This window comes from Salmo salar, chromosome ssa07, assembly GCF_905237065.1.
Source record: "Salmo salar chromosome ssa07, Ssal_v3.1, whole genome shotgun sequence".
Lineage (NCBI taxonomy): Eukaryota > Metazoa > Chordata > Actinopteri > Salmoniformes > Salmonidae > Salmo > Salmo salar.
Genome location: NC_059448.1, coordinates 45,461,338 through 45,479,140, shown reverse-complemented (window position 1 = coordinate 45,479,140; position 17,803 = coordinate 45,461,338). Strand labels below are relative to the sequence as shown.

At 43.3% G+C, this 17,803-nt stretch overlaps 1 protein-coding gene across 3 annotated transcripts in view; it reads right to left on the bottom strand.

Annotated features, from left to right (window-relative positions):
• LOC123743779 (macrophage mannose receptor 1) overlaps positions 1-17,803 on the bottom strand; it is a 37,302-nt gene that overhangs the window by 13,777 nt on the left and 5,722 nt on the right. The window contains exons 1-2 of one of the 3 annotated variants that reach the window (XM_045722055.1): positions 2,455-2,623; positions 693-731 (exon numbers count right to left, since the gene is read on the bottom strand). In XM_045722055.1, the coding sequence (XP_045578011.1) occupies positions 693-726 (34 nt within the window). In that variant the 5' untranslated portion in view covers positions 727-731; positions 2,455-2,623. The other 2 variants (XM_045722054.1, XM_045722053.1) reach the window with 2 other exon arrangements.

The following is a 17,803-nucleotide window of genomic DNA, read 5'->3' as shown; positions in this document are numbered from 1 at the left end:
CCCGTCCTACTGTAAGGTGACATCTGCACTGAGCAAAACCCATTGATAACCTATAGTCTGAAGTGAACAACACTTACCTTTGACTACCCTCAGGCTATATGACTGTTTAAGATCATTGAACCATCCAGGGACATGAACTCTGCAGCAGTAGCTCACACTGTCTGCAGGCTTTAGGTTTAAAATGGTGAGATTCACTGTTCGATCTCCAGCATTAACTTCATATTTGGATTGATCTTCCTCTATGGGATCAGTACACTGAAATGTTCCACAAGTTCTGCCCCAGCATGTCTCAAGCTTTCTATCCCAAAGGTATGAGCAGACAAGGGTAACAGCGGTTCCCTCTAGTACTGATATCTCAGTCCCAAACACTGGTGAGGACATGGCTGCTGTGGGGATAAATGTCACATCAGAAAGATGTTATTTTTGGGATGGTCAATCTCTTTCTCTGTTTAGATTGTGACACCGACATCAACCTTAGGACTAGCATTTCAACTTCATAATCACTGTACTAAAATATTATGTCAACTCAAGAAGAGAGTTCTGTAGATGTCATCTTAAATGTTGGTAAACTGAACCTGTTGACAGGTTCTGAACCACTACCCAAATACTTGAATACATGGTCAATTAGATAAGTCATAGCAGGTTGGTTTATAATACCAAGAGAGGAATATTCATCCCATCTGATCTCTTACCCAGTAGCAGGAGTGGAAGTGCTGGCTGAATCATGGCCACTGTGAAGAGATTATGGTTTAATGCTCCCAACCCTTATATTGTAACTCAAGAGAAGCATTGTTGTTGTGAACAAATGTTAAAACACAATAATTTATCAATCCAGACCTGTTTGAAAGATTTCATGTGGAAGAAAATATCTAAGAAAGAATTGTCTTTGTCTAAGTTTTTTTTCAATGTCTGAACTAATGTGCACAATTTCCTTCTGAGAGTTAACAAGCAGTGTTGTACCTTTCCAGTTAAACAAAATGACAAAGTGATGATAAAGTGATTTGACTACCAAAGAAGCCCCTCAATAGAGCAGTACAGTACATTTCAAACATAGATTCAACCACAAAGACCTGGGAGGTTATCCAATGCCTTGCCAAGAAAGGTACCTATTGATAGATGGGTACACATTTTTAAAGCAGACATTGAATGGAAACCGCCCAGGGATTGTCCAATGGTGACTTTAAAACACTTACAGAGTTTAATGGATGTAATAGGAAAAAAATGAGGATGGACCAACAACATTGTAGTTACTCCACAATACTAACCTAATTGACAGAGTGGAAAGAAGGAAGCCTGTACAGAATGAAAATATTCTAAAACATCCACTAAAGTATTGTTGCAAACATTTGTTCCTGATTACAAAGTGTTATGTTTTGGGCAAATCCAATAAAACATATTACTGAGTACCACTCTCCATATTTTCAAGCATAGTAGTGACTGCATCATGTTATGGGTATGCTTGTAAATGGTAAGGACTGGGAAGTCTTTCAGGACAAAAAGTAAACGGAATGGAGCTAAGCACAGGCAAAATCCTAGAGGAAAACCTTGTTCATTCTACTTTTCATCAGACACTGGGAGATTAATTCATCTTTCGGCAGGACAATAACCTAAAACACAAGGCCAAATCTACACTAGAGTTGCTTACCAAGAAGACAGTGAATGTTCCTGAGTTGCCAGTTTTCTCTTAAATCTGCTTGAAAATGTACTGCAAGACCTGGAAATGGTTGTCTAGCAATGATCAACAACAGATTTCAGATTTTTTTTTATAATAATGGGCAAATGTTGCACAATCCATGTGTGGATTGAGACTAACGCGGACGACAGAGCTGTAATCACTGCAAAAGGTGATTCTAACATGTATTGACTTAGGGGCTTTAATACGTATTGATATAATCAAGATAGAGTGCATTCGGAAAGTATTCAGACACCTTGACTTTTTCCACATTTTGTTCATTTCAATGTGTCTGAACTAATGTGCACAATTTCCTTCTGAGAGTACACAGGCAGTGCTGTACCTTTCAAAGGAAACAAAACGACAAGGAAAGTATGATAAGGAAATTTGACTACCAAAGTAACATTGCCATTACTCTATGGAACAGTTACATGGCATTAACTTTGATGAACTGAACACGCACTTTGAAAATAGCAGTTAAATGTATAATGTAAGTTGAAGTAAAATACGTGATGGAGATTTAAATCTATTGATTCCCACATTGTCTATGATATGCATAATAGGTATAAATAAAACTCACAAGCTTTGTTCCAGTATTAGATTTGACCTCTAGTCAGTCTCAACTTCATTTAAATACACATATTAAGCAAAGAGCACCATTCAAATAATTTAGAAGAGATACTGTACAAAACGGTTACAAAAGGTTGTTAATCATAAGTGAGTAAGTATCTCTTCAAAGAAAAGCACAGAGTGCAAAATCATTGGAATGATGGCACACCTACCCAGTTAGCTTTGTTCTTCCCTCCACAGGACGGTTGTGAAATAGGGAGACATGGGAAAGAGAGATGAGTTTATAGACGTGTCTTTCTCTCCTCCCTCTCTGCTGACAAGGTAACCAGGGGTGCGTTCAGTTCGATTCAACGTTTGCTACATTGCGTCACGGTTTGTACTGATCAACATGTTTCCCCAAAATGGTGAGCAGTTCTTCAACAGCCTTTGAGGTATGTTTCTCCCGTTTGGTGGGTGTGGTGGGGTGTGGCCTGATCAGTATGGGTGTGACCACTTAAAATCACATCTCGTTCAGCACACCATATGGTACTCGCCCTCTGAGCAACAGTAATCACAACGTTTTTCAACTGGTCATTCAGTACAGTACCATTTCCATTGAATTCAACGTTGCACACCATTCTGTCGTACTGAATGCACCCCAGTTGATGCTGAAAGTTCCGTTTTAACCCCTCCCTCCATGTATAAAAAACACTGACCAATAGGCCTAATGTATTTTCTCTGTTATTATAGTTAACTTCTTACATGTTTTTTTATAAAGTACATCTATGTTGCCTGATTGAATGTACATTTCTGTTGGTGTATCAAGTTTACATTTGTCACGATAATGTGCATTTCATTTGATAACCACTAATCAATTCATTGTATTTGCACTGAACATGGGCTTCATAAAACAACTGCATTGCACAGTACAATATCCACTGACCTCTGATTAATGAGATGTGTTTTAAAAAATAAAGAAAACCACCACTGATATCATTTTAACCTGTGTCAGTGAGTTCTCCCAGCGCCTTCCAACAACCCAATAAATGATTCATGGTGGTTGATTTATCAAGTTGTTTAATGTCTAACAGACATCAACAACATGAATAAGGGCAAGAACCCCACACCCCTCCCCAGCTATCCATGAACCTGTGCTTATGACTGTAATAGCTGACACAGTCAACAAACAATGATAACAGGGAAAACTCTAATGATATCCAAATGTTGCTTTTTTATTTTATTTAACCTTTAACAAGTCATGTTGCTTACTGTAGGTATAACATGGATGCTGTCATACTGTCACACCCACAACAGTCTGTCTGTCTCCATCTTTACAGTTCTCTGAACGATGCCACCTGGAAGTGGACACATCATTCTACATTGATGTGATTAATGTCATTCCTCTCTGCCTCCTTCTTTCCACTCCTCTCCTCTTTTGACCTCACCCTCTCACCTTCCCCCCCCTACTCACAAGGCAGGCAATACGCTTGACCTCATCTTTACTAGATGCTGTTCTTCCACTAATCTCATTGCAACTCCCCTCCAAATCTCCGACCACTACCTTGTATCCTTTTCCCTCTTGCTCTCATCCAACACTTCTCACTCTGCCCCTACTCGGATGGTATTGCGCCGTCCCAACCTTCGCTCTCTCTCTCCCGCTACTCTCTCCTCTTCCATCCTATCATCTCTTCCCTCTGCTCAAACCTTCTCCAACCTATCTCCTGATTCTGCCTCCTCAACCCTCCTCTCCTCCCTTTCTGCATCCTTTGATTTTCTCTGTCCCCTATCCTCCAGGCCGGCTCGGTCCTCCCCTCCTGCTCCGTGGCTCGACGACTCACTACGAGCTCACAGAACAGGGCTCCGGGCAGCCGAGCGGAAATGGAGGAAAACTCGCCTCCCCTGCGGACCTGGCATCCTTTCACTCCCTCCTCTCTACATTCTCCTCTTCTGTCTCTGCTGCTAAAGCCACTTTCTACCACTCTAAATTCCAAGCATCTGCCTCTAACCCTAGGAAGCTCTTTGCTACCTTCTCCTCCCTCCTGAATCCTCCTCCCCCTCCCCCCCTCCTCCCTCTCTGCGGATGACTTCGTCAACCATTTTGAAAAGAAGGTTGACGATATCCGATCCTCGTTTGCTAAGTCAAACGACACCGCTGGTCCTGCTCACACTGCCCTACCCTGTGCTTTGACCTCTTTCTCCCCTCTCTCTCCAGATGAAATCTTGCGTCTTGTGACAGCCGGCCGCCCAACAACCTGCCCCCTTGACCCTATCCCCTCCTCTCTTCTCCAGACCATTTCCGGAGACCTTCTCCCCTTACCTCACCTCGCTCATCAACTCATCCTTGACCGCTGGCTACGTCCCTTCCGTCTTCAAGAGAGCGAGAGTTGCACCCCTTCTGAAAAAACCTACACTCGATCCCTCCGATGTCAACAACTACAGACCAGTATCCCTTCTTTCTTTTCTCTCCAAAACTCTTGAACGTGCCGTCCTTGGCCAGCTCTCCTGCTATCTCTCTCAGAATGACCTTCTTGATCCTAATCAGTCAGGTTTCAAGACTGGGCATTCAACTGAGACTGCTCTTCTCTGTGTCACGGAGGCTCTCCGCACTGCTAAAGCTAACTCTCTCTCCTCTGCTCTCATCCTTCTAGACCTATCTGCTGCCTTTGATACTGTGAACCATCAGATCCTCCTCTCCACCCTCTCCGAGTTGGGCATCTCCGGCGCGGCCCACGCTTGGATTGCGTCCTACCTGACAGGTCGCTCCTACCAGGTGGCGTGGCGAGAATCTGTCTCCGCACCATGCGCTCTCACCACTGGTGTCCCCCAGGGCTCTGTTCTAGGCCCTCTCCTATTCTCGCTATACACCAAGTCACTTGGCTCTGTCATATCCTCACATGGTCTCTCCTATCATTGCTATGCAGACGACACACAATTAATCTTCTCCTTTCCCCCTTCTGATAACCAGGCGGCGAATCGCATCTCTGCATGTCTGTCAGACATATCAGTGTGGATGACGGATCACCACCTCAAGCTGAACCTCGGCAAGACGGAGCTGCTCTTCCTCCCGGGGAAGGACTGCCCGTTCCATGATCTCGCCATCACGGTTGACAACTCCCTTGTGTCCTCCTCACAGAGTGCTAAGAACCTTGGCGTGATCCTGGACAACACCCTGTCGTTCTCCACTAACATCAAGGCGGTGACCCGATCCTGTAGGTTCATGCTCTACAACATTCGCAGAGTACGACCCTGCCTCACACAGGAAGCGGCGCAGGTCCTAATCCAGGCACTTGTCATCTCCCGTCTGGATTACTGCAACTCGCTGTTGGCTGGGCTCCCTGCCTGTGCCATTAAACCCCTACAACTCATCCAGAACGCCGCAGCCCGTCTGGTGTTCAACCTTCCCAAATTCTCTCACGTCACCCCGCTCCTCCGCTCTCTCCACTGAAGCTCGCATCCGCTACAAGACCATGGTGATTGCCTACAGAGCTGTGAAGGGAACGGCACCTCCATACCTTCAGGCTCTGATCAGGCCCTACACCCAAACAAGGGCACTGCGTTCATCCACCTCTGGACTGCTGGCCCCCCTACCTCTGAGGAAGCACAGTTCCCGCTCAGCCCAGTCAAAACTGTTCGCTGCTCTGGCACCCCAATGGTGGAACAAGCTCCCTCACGACGCCAGGACAGCGGAGTCAATCACCACCTTCCGGAGACACCTGAAACCCCACCTCTTTAAGGAATACCTAGGATAGGATAAAGTAATCCTTCTAACCCCCCCCTTAAAAGATTTAGATGCACTATTGTAAAGTGGTTGTTCCACTGGATATCATAAGGTGAATGCACCAATTTGTAAGTCGCTGGATAAGAGCGTCTGCTAAATGACTTAAATGTAATGTAAATGTAATTACTGCCTCCGTCTCACCATTCTTGCTGGAGGGTGAAAATAATGGTAATACTGTTGTCACTAATCAAACATATTTTATGTAAGTACGTCGACAGTTACATACATAAGTGAGTGTGTAACTTCATTGTTCTCATTATGAAGATTTTTACTCTCTGAAAATCTCTGAAAGATGTCACCATACATGTTTTATTACAAACTTGAAAATCCTCTTCTCTTCACTAATCAAATTATCCTCATGTACAACAAGCTATATTATCACAATACATCCAAACACCAACAGTAAAACATTGTCAAATCTAGTCTAATATAAATATACTTCCTATATTTCTTTCATAAGAGAAAGCTAACTTTCATAACTTGAATAACGCAAACAAAAATGATTTAATCTTATTGAATATATTATTTATAATGGTCTAATTTAGTTATCTTGGACCATCCATCCCTCTCTTGTTGCATCATCATGGCTGGTCCTCTTCATCCAGACCCACACTGACCTTAGAAAACAAACATAACAGTACAAAGACTCTCACTGGAATTAGTTCATGAACACCTTACTTCATTTCCATACTGTCAATGGGTGCAAAATCTAACAAGACACTATACAAGGGACTGAACAACAGACTTTTCATAAATATGGGAAAAAAGTGTGTACATTCTTCAGGCCTTCCAAGTTCAACTGTTTTGAGAAAACCGTCTCCACTCGGCAGTTCTCTCCAGCGTAGGCCTAGGATGAAGTTCCCATTCTTAGCAAACTCCTTTCTTATCGATGAGATCAAAGCCAGCAGCCCTCCTATTTTAATCGAGCATTTTGATTTATTAATATGGTCAATAGGAATATAAACTTGAGATCATATGAGAAGAGTGAAATGAGTGAGCATGACATTGATTTCTGATGTGGGAGATGTAGGACTACTGTACCTGGTCCAACATCTGTTCCTTTACCACTGGGTCATTGAGGTCAGCTCCTGAGTTAGATTTCAGAGACAACCTTACAATGGTCTGCTTGATTCTCTTTTCTAGAGGGACATTGGAATGGTAAGATGAGACAGCCACTCAAATGATATTGAGTTTATATACAAAAAATAATTAACTTTTCTTCCAATGTCCTATAAAGGCTGTAAATTACTTTGGAACTGTGTAGTAGCAAGCCTCTGTATTCTATGTTAACCAGTATGGAAATATTATCCGATATTAGAAACCACATGAGCACATATATTTGCATTAATCCCTTGTAAGAGTGGGGAGAGAGAGGTGGCATCTGACAGTGGTGTCGTGTCTTTGGCTATGCCGGATTAAGTGATATGACATGCTAACTTATAAAATGATTTCTCTGTAATTAATATTACCTGATTAAGCTAATCATGTAAATGTAATTAACTAGAAAGTCGGGGCACCACGGAAGAACGTTTATAGAGCCGTTTTCTTCCGAATAAACTCTTAAAATACTTTGTAATATTTTACATCGATAGCAGTCAATATTAACCCTTGTTTTATTTTCAATCTCATAATGAAAGTTGTAAATTCTTGGTTATCTTCACGAACCCTGGCTAACAAGTTGAATCAGCAATACAAAATTGGGTTTAATTATTTATTTACTAAATACCTAACTAATCACACAGAATTACAAATACACAGAATACAATGATGTCATACAGAAAACGTCCTGGTGGACGGAACCTGTATGAAAGCTGGTTACTCAAAGGAAAGGGGGTTGAGCTTGAATGAAAGAGCGGGAAGATTTAGGAACACAGAAACAGCAGCTATGCTATCGTAAATACATTATCTTATGCATTCTAAATTACCGCCCATTTGGAAAAGGAAAATGCAATAAATATTTACTCTGATCTGCGCTTCGGTAGATTGGTCGTAGATGCTGGCCGGGTTGGCCAACAGACCTTCCTGTCCTCGCAAGAATGTCTCTGGTGGTAAATTGGATACGTGGTGGTATCTTCGTCCGTCTGTTAGACTGGATCCGTCGTCCGTCCTTTCCTAGCCCACGTTACAGCGGCCGCTGCTAACTCAACGGCTAGGAAGTAGCACTTCTGTAGTGAATAAGCTCAAAGTTCATACCAGTTCATACCAGAGCTCACGCCGAGGTTGGCTTAGTTCTGTACTTGACATGTGTGTCCTTCTAACGTAGAGGCTGCAGACCTCCCGTACTGGAACCACTGGTTATCTTTTCGTCAAAGGCTTATATAGTGGAGAGGGGGAGGGAGGTGTTTCATCGTTTATAACCCCTGTCTCTTCACAGGGTTGGGCCACTGATCGAGCAGGGCACTTTCCTTATGAAAACCCAATTCTCTCATTTGGAAGCTAAAATTACATTTCATCTCCTAACAAACATTTTCAATATCAAACATTTCAATTGCATAACAATTCCATGTGACTCTGATAACTAGAGGGCGTATACTTTCTCAGGTACAGTTTATGTCGTCCTGTCATCAATCATAATGTCTCAGATGACAACTGAAATGAAATCCATACTCATTACGTTATCAAGCATATTTCTAACTGGTTTTATTAACAAAATATGTGGTACCTTTCCCCATTTGTTTGATGTTCCCAGACTCTCTATATTTAACACAGGCTATTCAAGTCCTTCAGTAGATTCAGAGAGGGGAAGGGAGAAAGGTATTTATGGGGGGGGGGGGTCATAAACCTTACCCACAGGCCAACGTCATGACAGTCCCCCCCATGTTGGGTTCAATCTTGCGATTAACCTGCATGTTATAAACCAACATAACAATGAACATGGGTTGTCCTGGTTGTGGATCATCGTTGTGGTCCCCATCTGGTGGTCGACCCGGGTAGGGTGTCTGCAAATGAAGAAATCCGCTCCAAGGCTGGGCAGCAGATGTCCAGTTGGTGGTTGCTATTGCAGTCCCCCCTCTGGTGGTCGACCCGGGTAGGGTCTCTGCAAATAAAGAAGTCCGTTCCATGGCTCGGCAGCGGATGTCCGGATTGGGATCGCCGTTCCGGACCCGTCGTCTGGTCGTCCAGACTGGAATATCTAGGCAGTAACTTAGGCAGATGTTAACAACGCACACACACTCATGAAATATATCATTACATTTCCCCCCAAATGAGCGGCGTTGTGGCACTAACTGATGGTTGTATGGGGGAGTTGTTTATGGCTCTATCACTTTCTATGTGCCGAAGAAAATGAAACAAAATGAATGAAAGCATAAACAAAACAAAATATAGTTATGCCACCTTAATCATCTAATTGGACTGTATTCTATCTACGTCCATGGTCTTGGCAAAATGACCCTATCATGGCATTGTCTAATGTCATATCTAGGGCTTTCCTAATTTGCGATGTGGCGCTTAGGGTACTATCCTAAGTTGACAACTATATGATAAGTCTACAGCTGTAAGGCACTAGTTTTGGGCAGTCTACAGGATGACCTATGGACTTCTGGTTAGAAAACTGGTGAGTGCTGTAGAGTCAAAGGCCTAGAAGTAAATGTTCAACTTTACTAAGGCTGGTATTTTGCTTGGACACTTAAGTGATCCTAGCATAAATCCTAATTGGAAGTTCCGTTGTGCATGTGCGTTTATGCTTACACAATCGCGCATGTCAAGGGAAGAAAACCAAGTATCCTGGCAGACTACAACTTCTTCAGAATGAGTCTGACGTAGTCAGGTAAATTTCAGGTCAATGCCTGGAGGTCAGTCAGAATTGGTGTCAAGGGAGTCTGTAGTAATTTTCTACAAGTCACTGTGTCTTCCACTATTGTAGTGGCAGTAGGTATGAAGTCAATTTCATAGCTATGTTATCCACGGAGGAGCTAACCTCACGACGGAAGTACTCTAAGTATTAGACCAGTCGTACGTGGTGTGATCATGGTTCATGACTTCTAATAATTTTCTCCTGAACGGAGGGTTCTATTTATTAGTGGCATGTGTTAACCATTGGAAGAGTGCAATGGAGATTCCCTTCCCCGTGTTGCACTCTGAGTGACTCCTATGTCGCTATTATCAATAGCAATTTAACTTGTGAGGTTACTAATCCTCTTACTGAGTGTTGCTGGACTGACTGTGGTATTGGTACTGGTATTCAAGGGGTCCAGTTGTCCTACCGATTTATTCTGAACTATTATTTACCGGAACACATGATTGGAGCATATTACTAGTTGTATTGTAGTTGAACCTACACATGGCAAGGAATGATTATTGTTGCCATTTGTTTTGGAGGTGGACAAGTCCATTGGACTTCCTTTACGACCAGTGTGGTACACCTCAGTACTATCTTAGACGTGTTCTAAGATAATCCCCGTCTAGGGGCCTGTCTGCTCCTCACTGTTCTCATAGGGGAGTTTACAACTAGATTTGATTTATGCTCTGGCGGCCTTGTACGGTGTTGTCCGTAGTCTCGACCCCCCCACCGGCCTCGATGAGGCTCATCATGGGTCTGGGCTACTATTCCCCCCTTTGTGTCTCGGGACCCCCCCACCAGCGGGTGGTGTTGGTGTCTGAGGCGCAAACGAAAAGGTCGGACCCTATGTACGAGTTGTCCGTGGCCGCGTTATTATGAGAACGGCTGTAGCCTTTCAACCAAATCTCCTGGTGTTTGTGCTTCAACACCCTCAGTGGCTGTCGAGGTCTGTCAGTCACCACCGCGTCCGCGTGTGGCAACCTCTTCAGTACCTGCAAACTGAGACGAGGATATCGGTCTGTGATATCGCAAAGTGTTTCACCAGTGGGAGTCATCGGGTCAGTTGCTGGACTGACGCCATTAGTGTCATTGTAAGGGGTGACAGTCCCCAACAAAGCAGAAGGTGTATCATCGGAAGCAGCGTGTACTCTGCGCATCAATGTTTTTCTTGCTGAGACGGCCGCAGTGCTTGCGGAAGTGTCCGAAGAGCAAGAGAAGTTCATCTCAACTACCGTATTGCACAACTGCAAGGAGGAGGGAAGTTGCTCATTCACAGAGACAGCTGGCTCGAAATCATGAAAAGACTGGTCAATCAGATTGGCTGATGGAATGTGTCGAGATATCGTAATATCTCCTTGGATCGGATTTTGTACCAAGAGGTTTCTAAAATATCTTTTCCCAAAGGGGTGCTTTCGACAGATACCCCTCGTGAATGACTGCATTGCAGCTAGCGTTAGGGGAAGACAGTGTGGTCAGTGGAGAAGGCACTGTGGCCTGTGACCATACCTAGTTGGTTTTCCAATCCATCAATGGGAGTAACCGATCCATCAAGTCTGCTCCAAGTAGCAGGGTTACAGTTTCGAGGCTGGTAACATACACAGGGTGAACGAGCGATACGTCCTGGAAGTGTAGTTTCAGCATGACTCTCAATGTGAGAGGTGAGGTAGTCTGAGTGACCCCTCGAAATGTAGTGTCGCATCGTTCCACTTTTAACCAACGTTTAGTTGGCTTCAAAGCCCTTTTGAGATCATCAAACAATGTTTGAGAGATGAGTGATATTGTCGCACCCGAATCAATTAGCGCATGACAAGCTAAGCAGTCCTCCAGGACTGTTTCCAGGTATGGCCGTTTAGATTCGTGGTTAGTGGACATATTCCCCACAAAGTGGAGTGGTCGTTCGCAACGACGTGATGTGCCATTTCTGTTCAAGGTGGAAGCAGATTGACTTTTCCGATTTTGAGTGGGCTTGGCTTTAACGAAGCGTTTGACCTTTTTCTTCGCAACTTTTGTATCAGAGTCTATAGACAGAGCCCGGGGCTTGTTTCTTGATCAAGCGGGCCCTGGATAGGGTCTTGAATGAGAGCGGGAGAAATTTGAACTTTAACGTCCTTGCTATGGGTGTTAATTCCTGCGGACCTGGTGTCCGGTAATTCCCCGTCTAGTCCTTGTGACTTATCTTTTACCCTTTTCTCAAATTGTTCTCGCTTAAGTTCTTCCCGTAGTGGGACTTCTGGAGAACATTGGTCTACGTTTTGATCGTCCTTCAACCCTTTGTTACCCTTGTGCTCTGACACTTTTTGTGGGTTGGGTGCAGGAACGTAGCGAACGGGTCGTTTGTAGCGGTAGTCATGTTAATGGCTACGTACTTTACAGTTATTTCGACCGCGGAGGTTATTGGAATCATGGTTTCGAGGTAGAAACTGTTGTTGTGCGTCATCTCTCGACGCTCAAATACCTGATAATGCACCCTCTAACTGGAGTGAGTGCTCCTGGTTAAACTTCAAAACCGAGTGGTCAGGGCTCTTAGCGTTACGAGCTTTTGATGCCTCAAAAGCTGTGCTTGCAAGCTCTCTGAGTTGTAAGATAGGCAAGCCAACGTGGGCTGCAGGGCCCAAGAAGGTAATGAAGGTGGGATACATGTTCGACAGAAACATTTGTTTGAATGGTAACAGCTCTTCCATTCCTGTTTCCGTGAGTAGGCCAAAGTAAGCTGAACGAAGCCTATGATAGAAAGCTTGTGGGTGTTCGTTCCGAGCTTGTTTGACCGTGTTAGCCAGTGAGCTACCGTGTTTGCGAGTCGCAGAACCACTGAATTCTAATTTCAAAGCTGTGGCAAGTTTAGCGTAGTCATTTAGCACGTGTTGCTGTTGTAGGCGAATGAACCTCGTCATGTGTCTATTCGACGTTCGCTTCAATAGGTAAACCCTGTCAGAACCCGTAGCAATCGGGTAGCCACCCAACGCGTCCTCTATGTCAGCTAGGAACGTCTCAGTATCGTTTGGCTGACCTGGAACGGGGTCAAAGGTGGGGAAATTCTTGACGAGTTTGTCAAGGTATTCCGCGCCAAGCGGGCGGAGAGGGTTGGCTTCATCCTGTGGAGAAATTGGGGCCGACAGGCCAAGAGGAGAAGCCAAGCTTTGGCTTTGTTGGCCAAGAGGCTCCATATTACTCAGTGCCGAATGGCCAAGAGGAGAAGACTGAGGGACACATGATGGAGGCAATGTCTGAAACCTATCATCTTCACTCCTTTGAGTACCGGACTCCGGTTGCTTGGATGGGTAGTCATGCTGTCGAGCGTGACCATTCTGGACTTCCTCCAGATGGTACCTAAGGGTGGTCTTCTGCTGCATTGCAGAGTCCACTTGAGTGCTTAGAGTACCAATTTTGGACACGTGAGTGTCACACCTGCTCCTTTCGGTCTCAAACTTATCTGTCATGGTTTGCAGATAGAGGTCTCGAGTACGGAGCGAGAGATTCAGTGATGAGATTTCCTTTGCTTGCTTAGAAATCAATATTTCCATCCTCATCACCTGAGTTCTCTCATCATTCATTTGGTCAGCGACTTCAATAATTCTGCTGATTTGTCATCCAACTTTGTCATTGTGTTCATCAACTGATCGTCTTTGGTCTGCAGAATTTGGAGTAGAACATTGTTACCTTGAGTAACGCTCAACAAAACTGCCTGCATGTTATCAAATTGCGCGTTCCTGTTTGTAGATAACTCGACAGATTTATCTAGTTTGGCGTGGACTACATCGCATTTAGTTTTGGCTAAATCGAGTTGTTCCTGCAGATGACGATTTTGTTGGAGAGTTTGTGCTCGTTCATCGTCATAAGTATTTGCAATTACTTTTAATTGTTCCGATTTCAAACGCAGTTCCTCGACTAGCAGAATGTTTTCATTTCCTGCTTTTGTCAATAGTTGCTCAGTTCTCTCCACCTGTGCCCTCATGTTAGCCATGTCTTGCACGTGCTTCAGCTGTGCACTGTGGTATTGGACCGATGCCAACCTCTGATGGCGATACATAAGTGCTAAAGTGGAGAGAACAGTCACAAAGCCTGTATTTGATGGTTGATTTTGGAGAGCGTTCGCAATTTCGGCTGTTGTTTTTCTAATGGCATAATTAGGGTTGGTATCACTGCTGAGGTCAGAGATCAATCCTTTTATGGGTGGAGGTTCACTAATTAGCAGAGGAGTGGTGACCACCTCCTTTGGTAGCTTGCACATTATTAGAAAAATTTAGAGGAAAAATGTTCCTATTTTTTTATTTTTTATGTTTGGGTTTGGAATTCATTGGAAGCTGCAAAGACAAGTTTAATCTATTTATAGATGTTGACGAACCATCAGTACTGTACCAGTAATGTGGAAGTTGGACGTGAATGAATTTGCAAAAGCAAATTGAATTAGTTAATCAATGTGGATGATTAATCCTACCTGGGTAGGCTATCTGGGTATTAAACTTGAATTAACCTGAGAGGTTGCTTCATCCAGGTTAATATGGGAAGTTTAAAAGTGTCTCATTTGATTGGAAGAACATTAAGGTATGTTCAACAATTTAACTTATTAAATTGAATGAGACGATAATCCATACAATCTCCATTGATTGGATATCATAAGTGTAAACAGTAGATCAAATGTTGGGAACACTCCCCACTATGGTACACTTCTTCCTTGGGCCGAAGCCACATGGGATTCCCGCGGGGTCGGGACTTCTGTCAGTACTGGATTACTGAATGGGTTTTGCAAAAACCAAATTTTTCTGATTGATCCATTTTAACGATAAATCAAACCTGTATAGGCTATTTGGGATTTAAACTTTAATTAACCTGAGAGGTTTATTCATCTAGGTTAATGTGGAAAAAGATTACAATGTCTCATTTAGAAAACTCATCAATTTGGATATTATTTAAACTTGAGAATGTAAATCTGGCAATTTCACTTATTAGTTCAATTGAAAAAGACATCGATATCCGTCTGGATATCACGAGTAACGACTTGAGTGTCACCTGACTAATTATTTGAAGGAAAGTATTGGTGACTTCTTCAGAGGTCCCTGCTGGCACACACTGAAATCAAACGGAAGTACCCAGGGCGGGACTTCGTTCCGCAAGTCGGATGATTTACAATGTGGCACAAAACACAATGGCTGTTTTCCCTTTTGTTAGCTTAGCATCTCGAGCAAGCTAATGCTACTTTATGCCTGAAAAATGCTCAACATAGGATTCCCTTGGCAAGGGAAAGGTTTTACTTATAACGTATTATGTTCAAACCCTTTTCGGCGATATTTGACGATGTTTTAACCGGAACTCGCGGGAAACAACAAAATGCACCGTGGTCTACTCGCATCGAAACGCGAGAGAGACAGAGAGATACTTATCGCTGGTCAAGCTAATCTCTCCTAAATTTCAATCGGCTGGCTCTTTGTCCTCGCTCGATAAATTAATAATGACCTAGCCAACACGCGTCTGAAACGCGCGAGGCACAAATAGCCCAGCGTTTGGCCAAACGCGCTATTTCTCAGATAGCTTTATCAGCCATCATACATACATGTATAGTTTATGCTACCCACTGACTACGTCAGAGCACAACACGGAGGCTATTCTCCGGAATACACACGCACCAATAATTCCAGTCTACAATTCCCATAATGTATATAATCAACTTGGTATATTATGTAATCTGCTTTTCAATTTTATATATGCTGAATCAAAATGAAAGCTTCATCCTATTTTAGATTCCTCGCACGGGGGCTCCATATGTCGTGTCTTTGGCTATGCCGGATTAAGTGATATGACATGCTAACTTATAAAATGATTTCTCTGTAATTAATATTACCTGATTAAGCTAATCATGTAAATGTAATTAACTAGAAAGTCGGGGCACCACGGAAGAACGTTTATAGAGCCGTTATCTTCCGAATAAACTCTTAAAATACTTTGTAATATTTTACATCGATAGCAGTCAATATTAACCCTTGTTTTATTTTCAGTCTCATAATGAAAGTTGTAAATTCTTGGTTATCTTCACGAACCCTGGCTAACAAGTTGAATCAGCAATACAAAATTGGGTTTAATTATTTATTTACTAAATACCTAACTAATTACACAGAATTACAAATACACAGAATACAATGATGTCATACAGAAAACGTCCTGGTGGACGGAACCTGTATGAAAGCTGGTTACACAAAGGAAAGGGGGTTGGGCTTGAATGAAAGAGCGGGAAGATTTAGGAACACAGAAACAGCAGCTATGCTATCGTAAATACATTATCTTATGCATTCTAAATTACCGCCCATTTCGAAAAGGAAAATGCAATAAATATTTACTCTGATCTGCGCTTCGGTAGATTGGTCGTAGATGCTGGCCGGGTTGGCCAACAGACCTTCCTGTCCTCGCAAGAATGTCTCTGGTGGTAAATTGGATACGTGGTGGTATCTTCGTCCGTCTGTTAGACTGGATCCGTCGTCCGTCCTTTCCTAGCCCACGTTACAGCGGCCGCTGCTAACTCAACGGCTAGGAAGTAGCACTTCTGTAGTGAATAAGCTCAAAGTTCATACCAGTTCATACCAGAGCTCACGCCGAGGTTGGCTTAGTTCTGTACTTGACATGTGTGTCCTTCTAACGTAGAGGCTGCAGACCTCCCGTACTGGAACCACTGGTTATCTTTTCGTCAAAGGCTTATATAGTGGAGAGGGGGAGGGAGGTGTTTCATCGTTTATAACCCCTGTCTCTTCACAGGGTTGGGCCACTGATCGAGCAGGGCACTTTCCTTATGAAAACCCAATTCTCTCATTTGGAAGCTAAAATTACATTTCATCTCCTAACAAACATTTTCAATATCAAACATTTCAATTGCATAACAATTCCATGTGACTCTGATAACTAGAGGGCGTATACTTTCTCAGGTACAGTTTATGTCGTCCTGTCATCAATCATAATGTCTCAGATGACAACTGAAATGAAATCCATACTCATTACGTTATCAAGCATATTTCCAACTGGTTTTATTAACAAAATATGTGGTACCTTTCCCCATTTGTTTGATGTTCCCAGACTCTCTATATTTACACAGGCTATTCAAGTCCTTCAGTAGATTCAGAGAGGGGAAGGGAGAAAGGTATTTATGGGGAGGGGGGGGGTCATAAACCTTACCCACAGGCCAACGTCATGACAGTGGTGTTGTCTACATGAAGCATCAATGTTTCCGGCATCTGACAGTGCTTGTTCAAGTGGGACCCTATTGGGGCTAAAATGTCACCCCTTCACCTGTCTTACAGATATAACCCCAATAAGACAGCAGTCTTGTGGCCTGTCTAGTCTAACGGTAATGCCACATCCTCTGGAACACGTCTATGGTGTCAGCGTAGGTTTGAATCTGGCCTAGTGCACATTGATGCAACCTGTGTCTATCTTTCCCTACTGTCATCCTCTCTTTCTGTTAAAAAAGATATACATAGAATAAAAAAAGATGATAGTCTTACTTTCAATGCAAAGGAACAATCTCTTCAGAGAGCAGTCTCTATTGTCCAGAGAGGAGTGTTCAGTCTGTCCATGGCCCTTACGTGTCAGAGAGCTGCAGTTACTACCACCCAGTTGAGGCTGATTGTCTGTGCTCAATATTACAACATTAGATTGATTTCCACTAAAGCATTAAGGATATAGTATATAAGCATAAACGCTCACATGGATCAACTGCTCAGGTGTCACTGAAGAACTCATCCAAGGACTGCTGGCTGAAGAAGAGATCAGGGGCTGCACCTGGGAAAAATGGATCTGAGCTTATGGTTTGGAAAGCAGTGTTGCATAAGTACAGCCCATCAGTGCAATTGTATGTCAACATTACAAATGTCACAGACATCTCATCCCCCTAAAAATCGAATGGCAGTATTAGGTCGAAAGTTGTCGCTGACAGTTGGATGGACTCCTTCAGTCCTGCTTGAAATATTAATAAAGTGGATTTAGTCTAGACATCATTGAACACCTCTCAAATAATGTTACATTATGACCATTTTAATTGCTT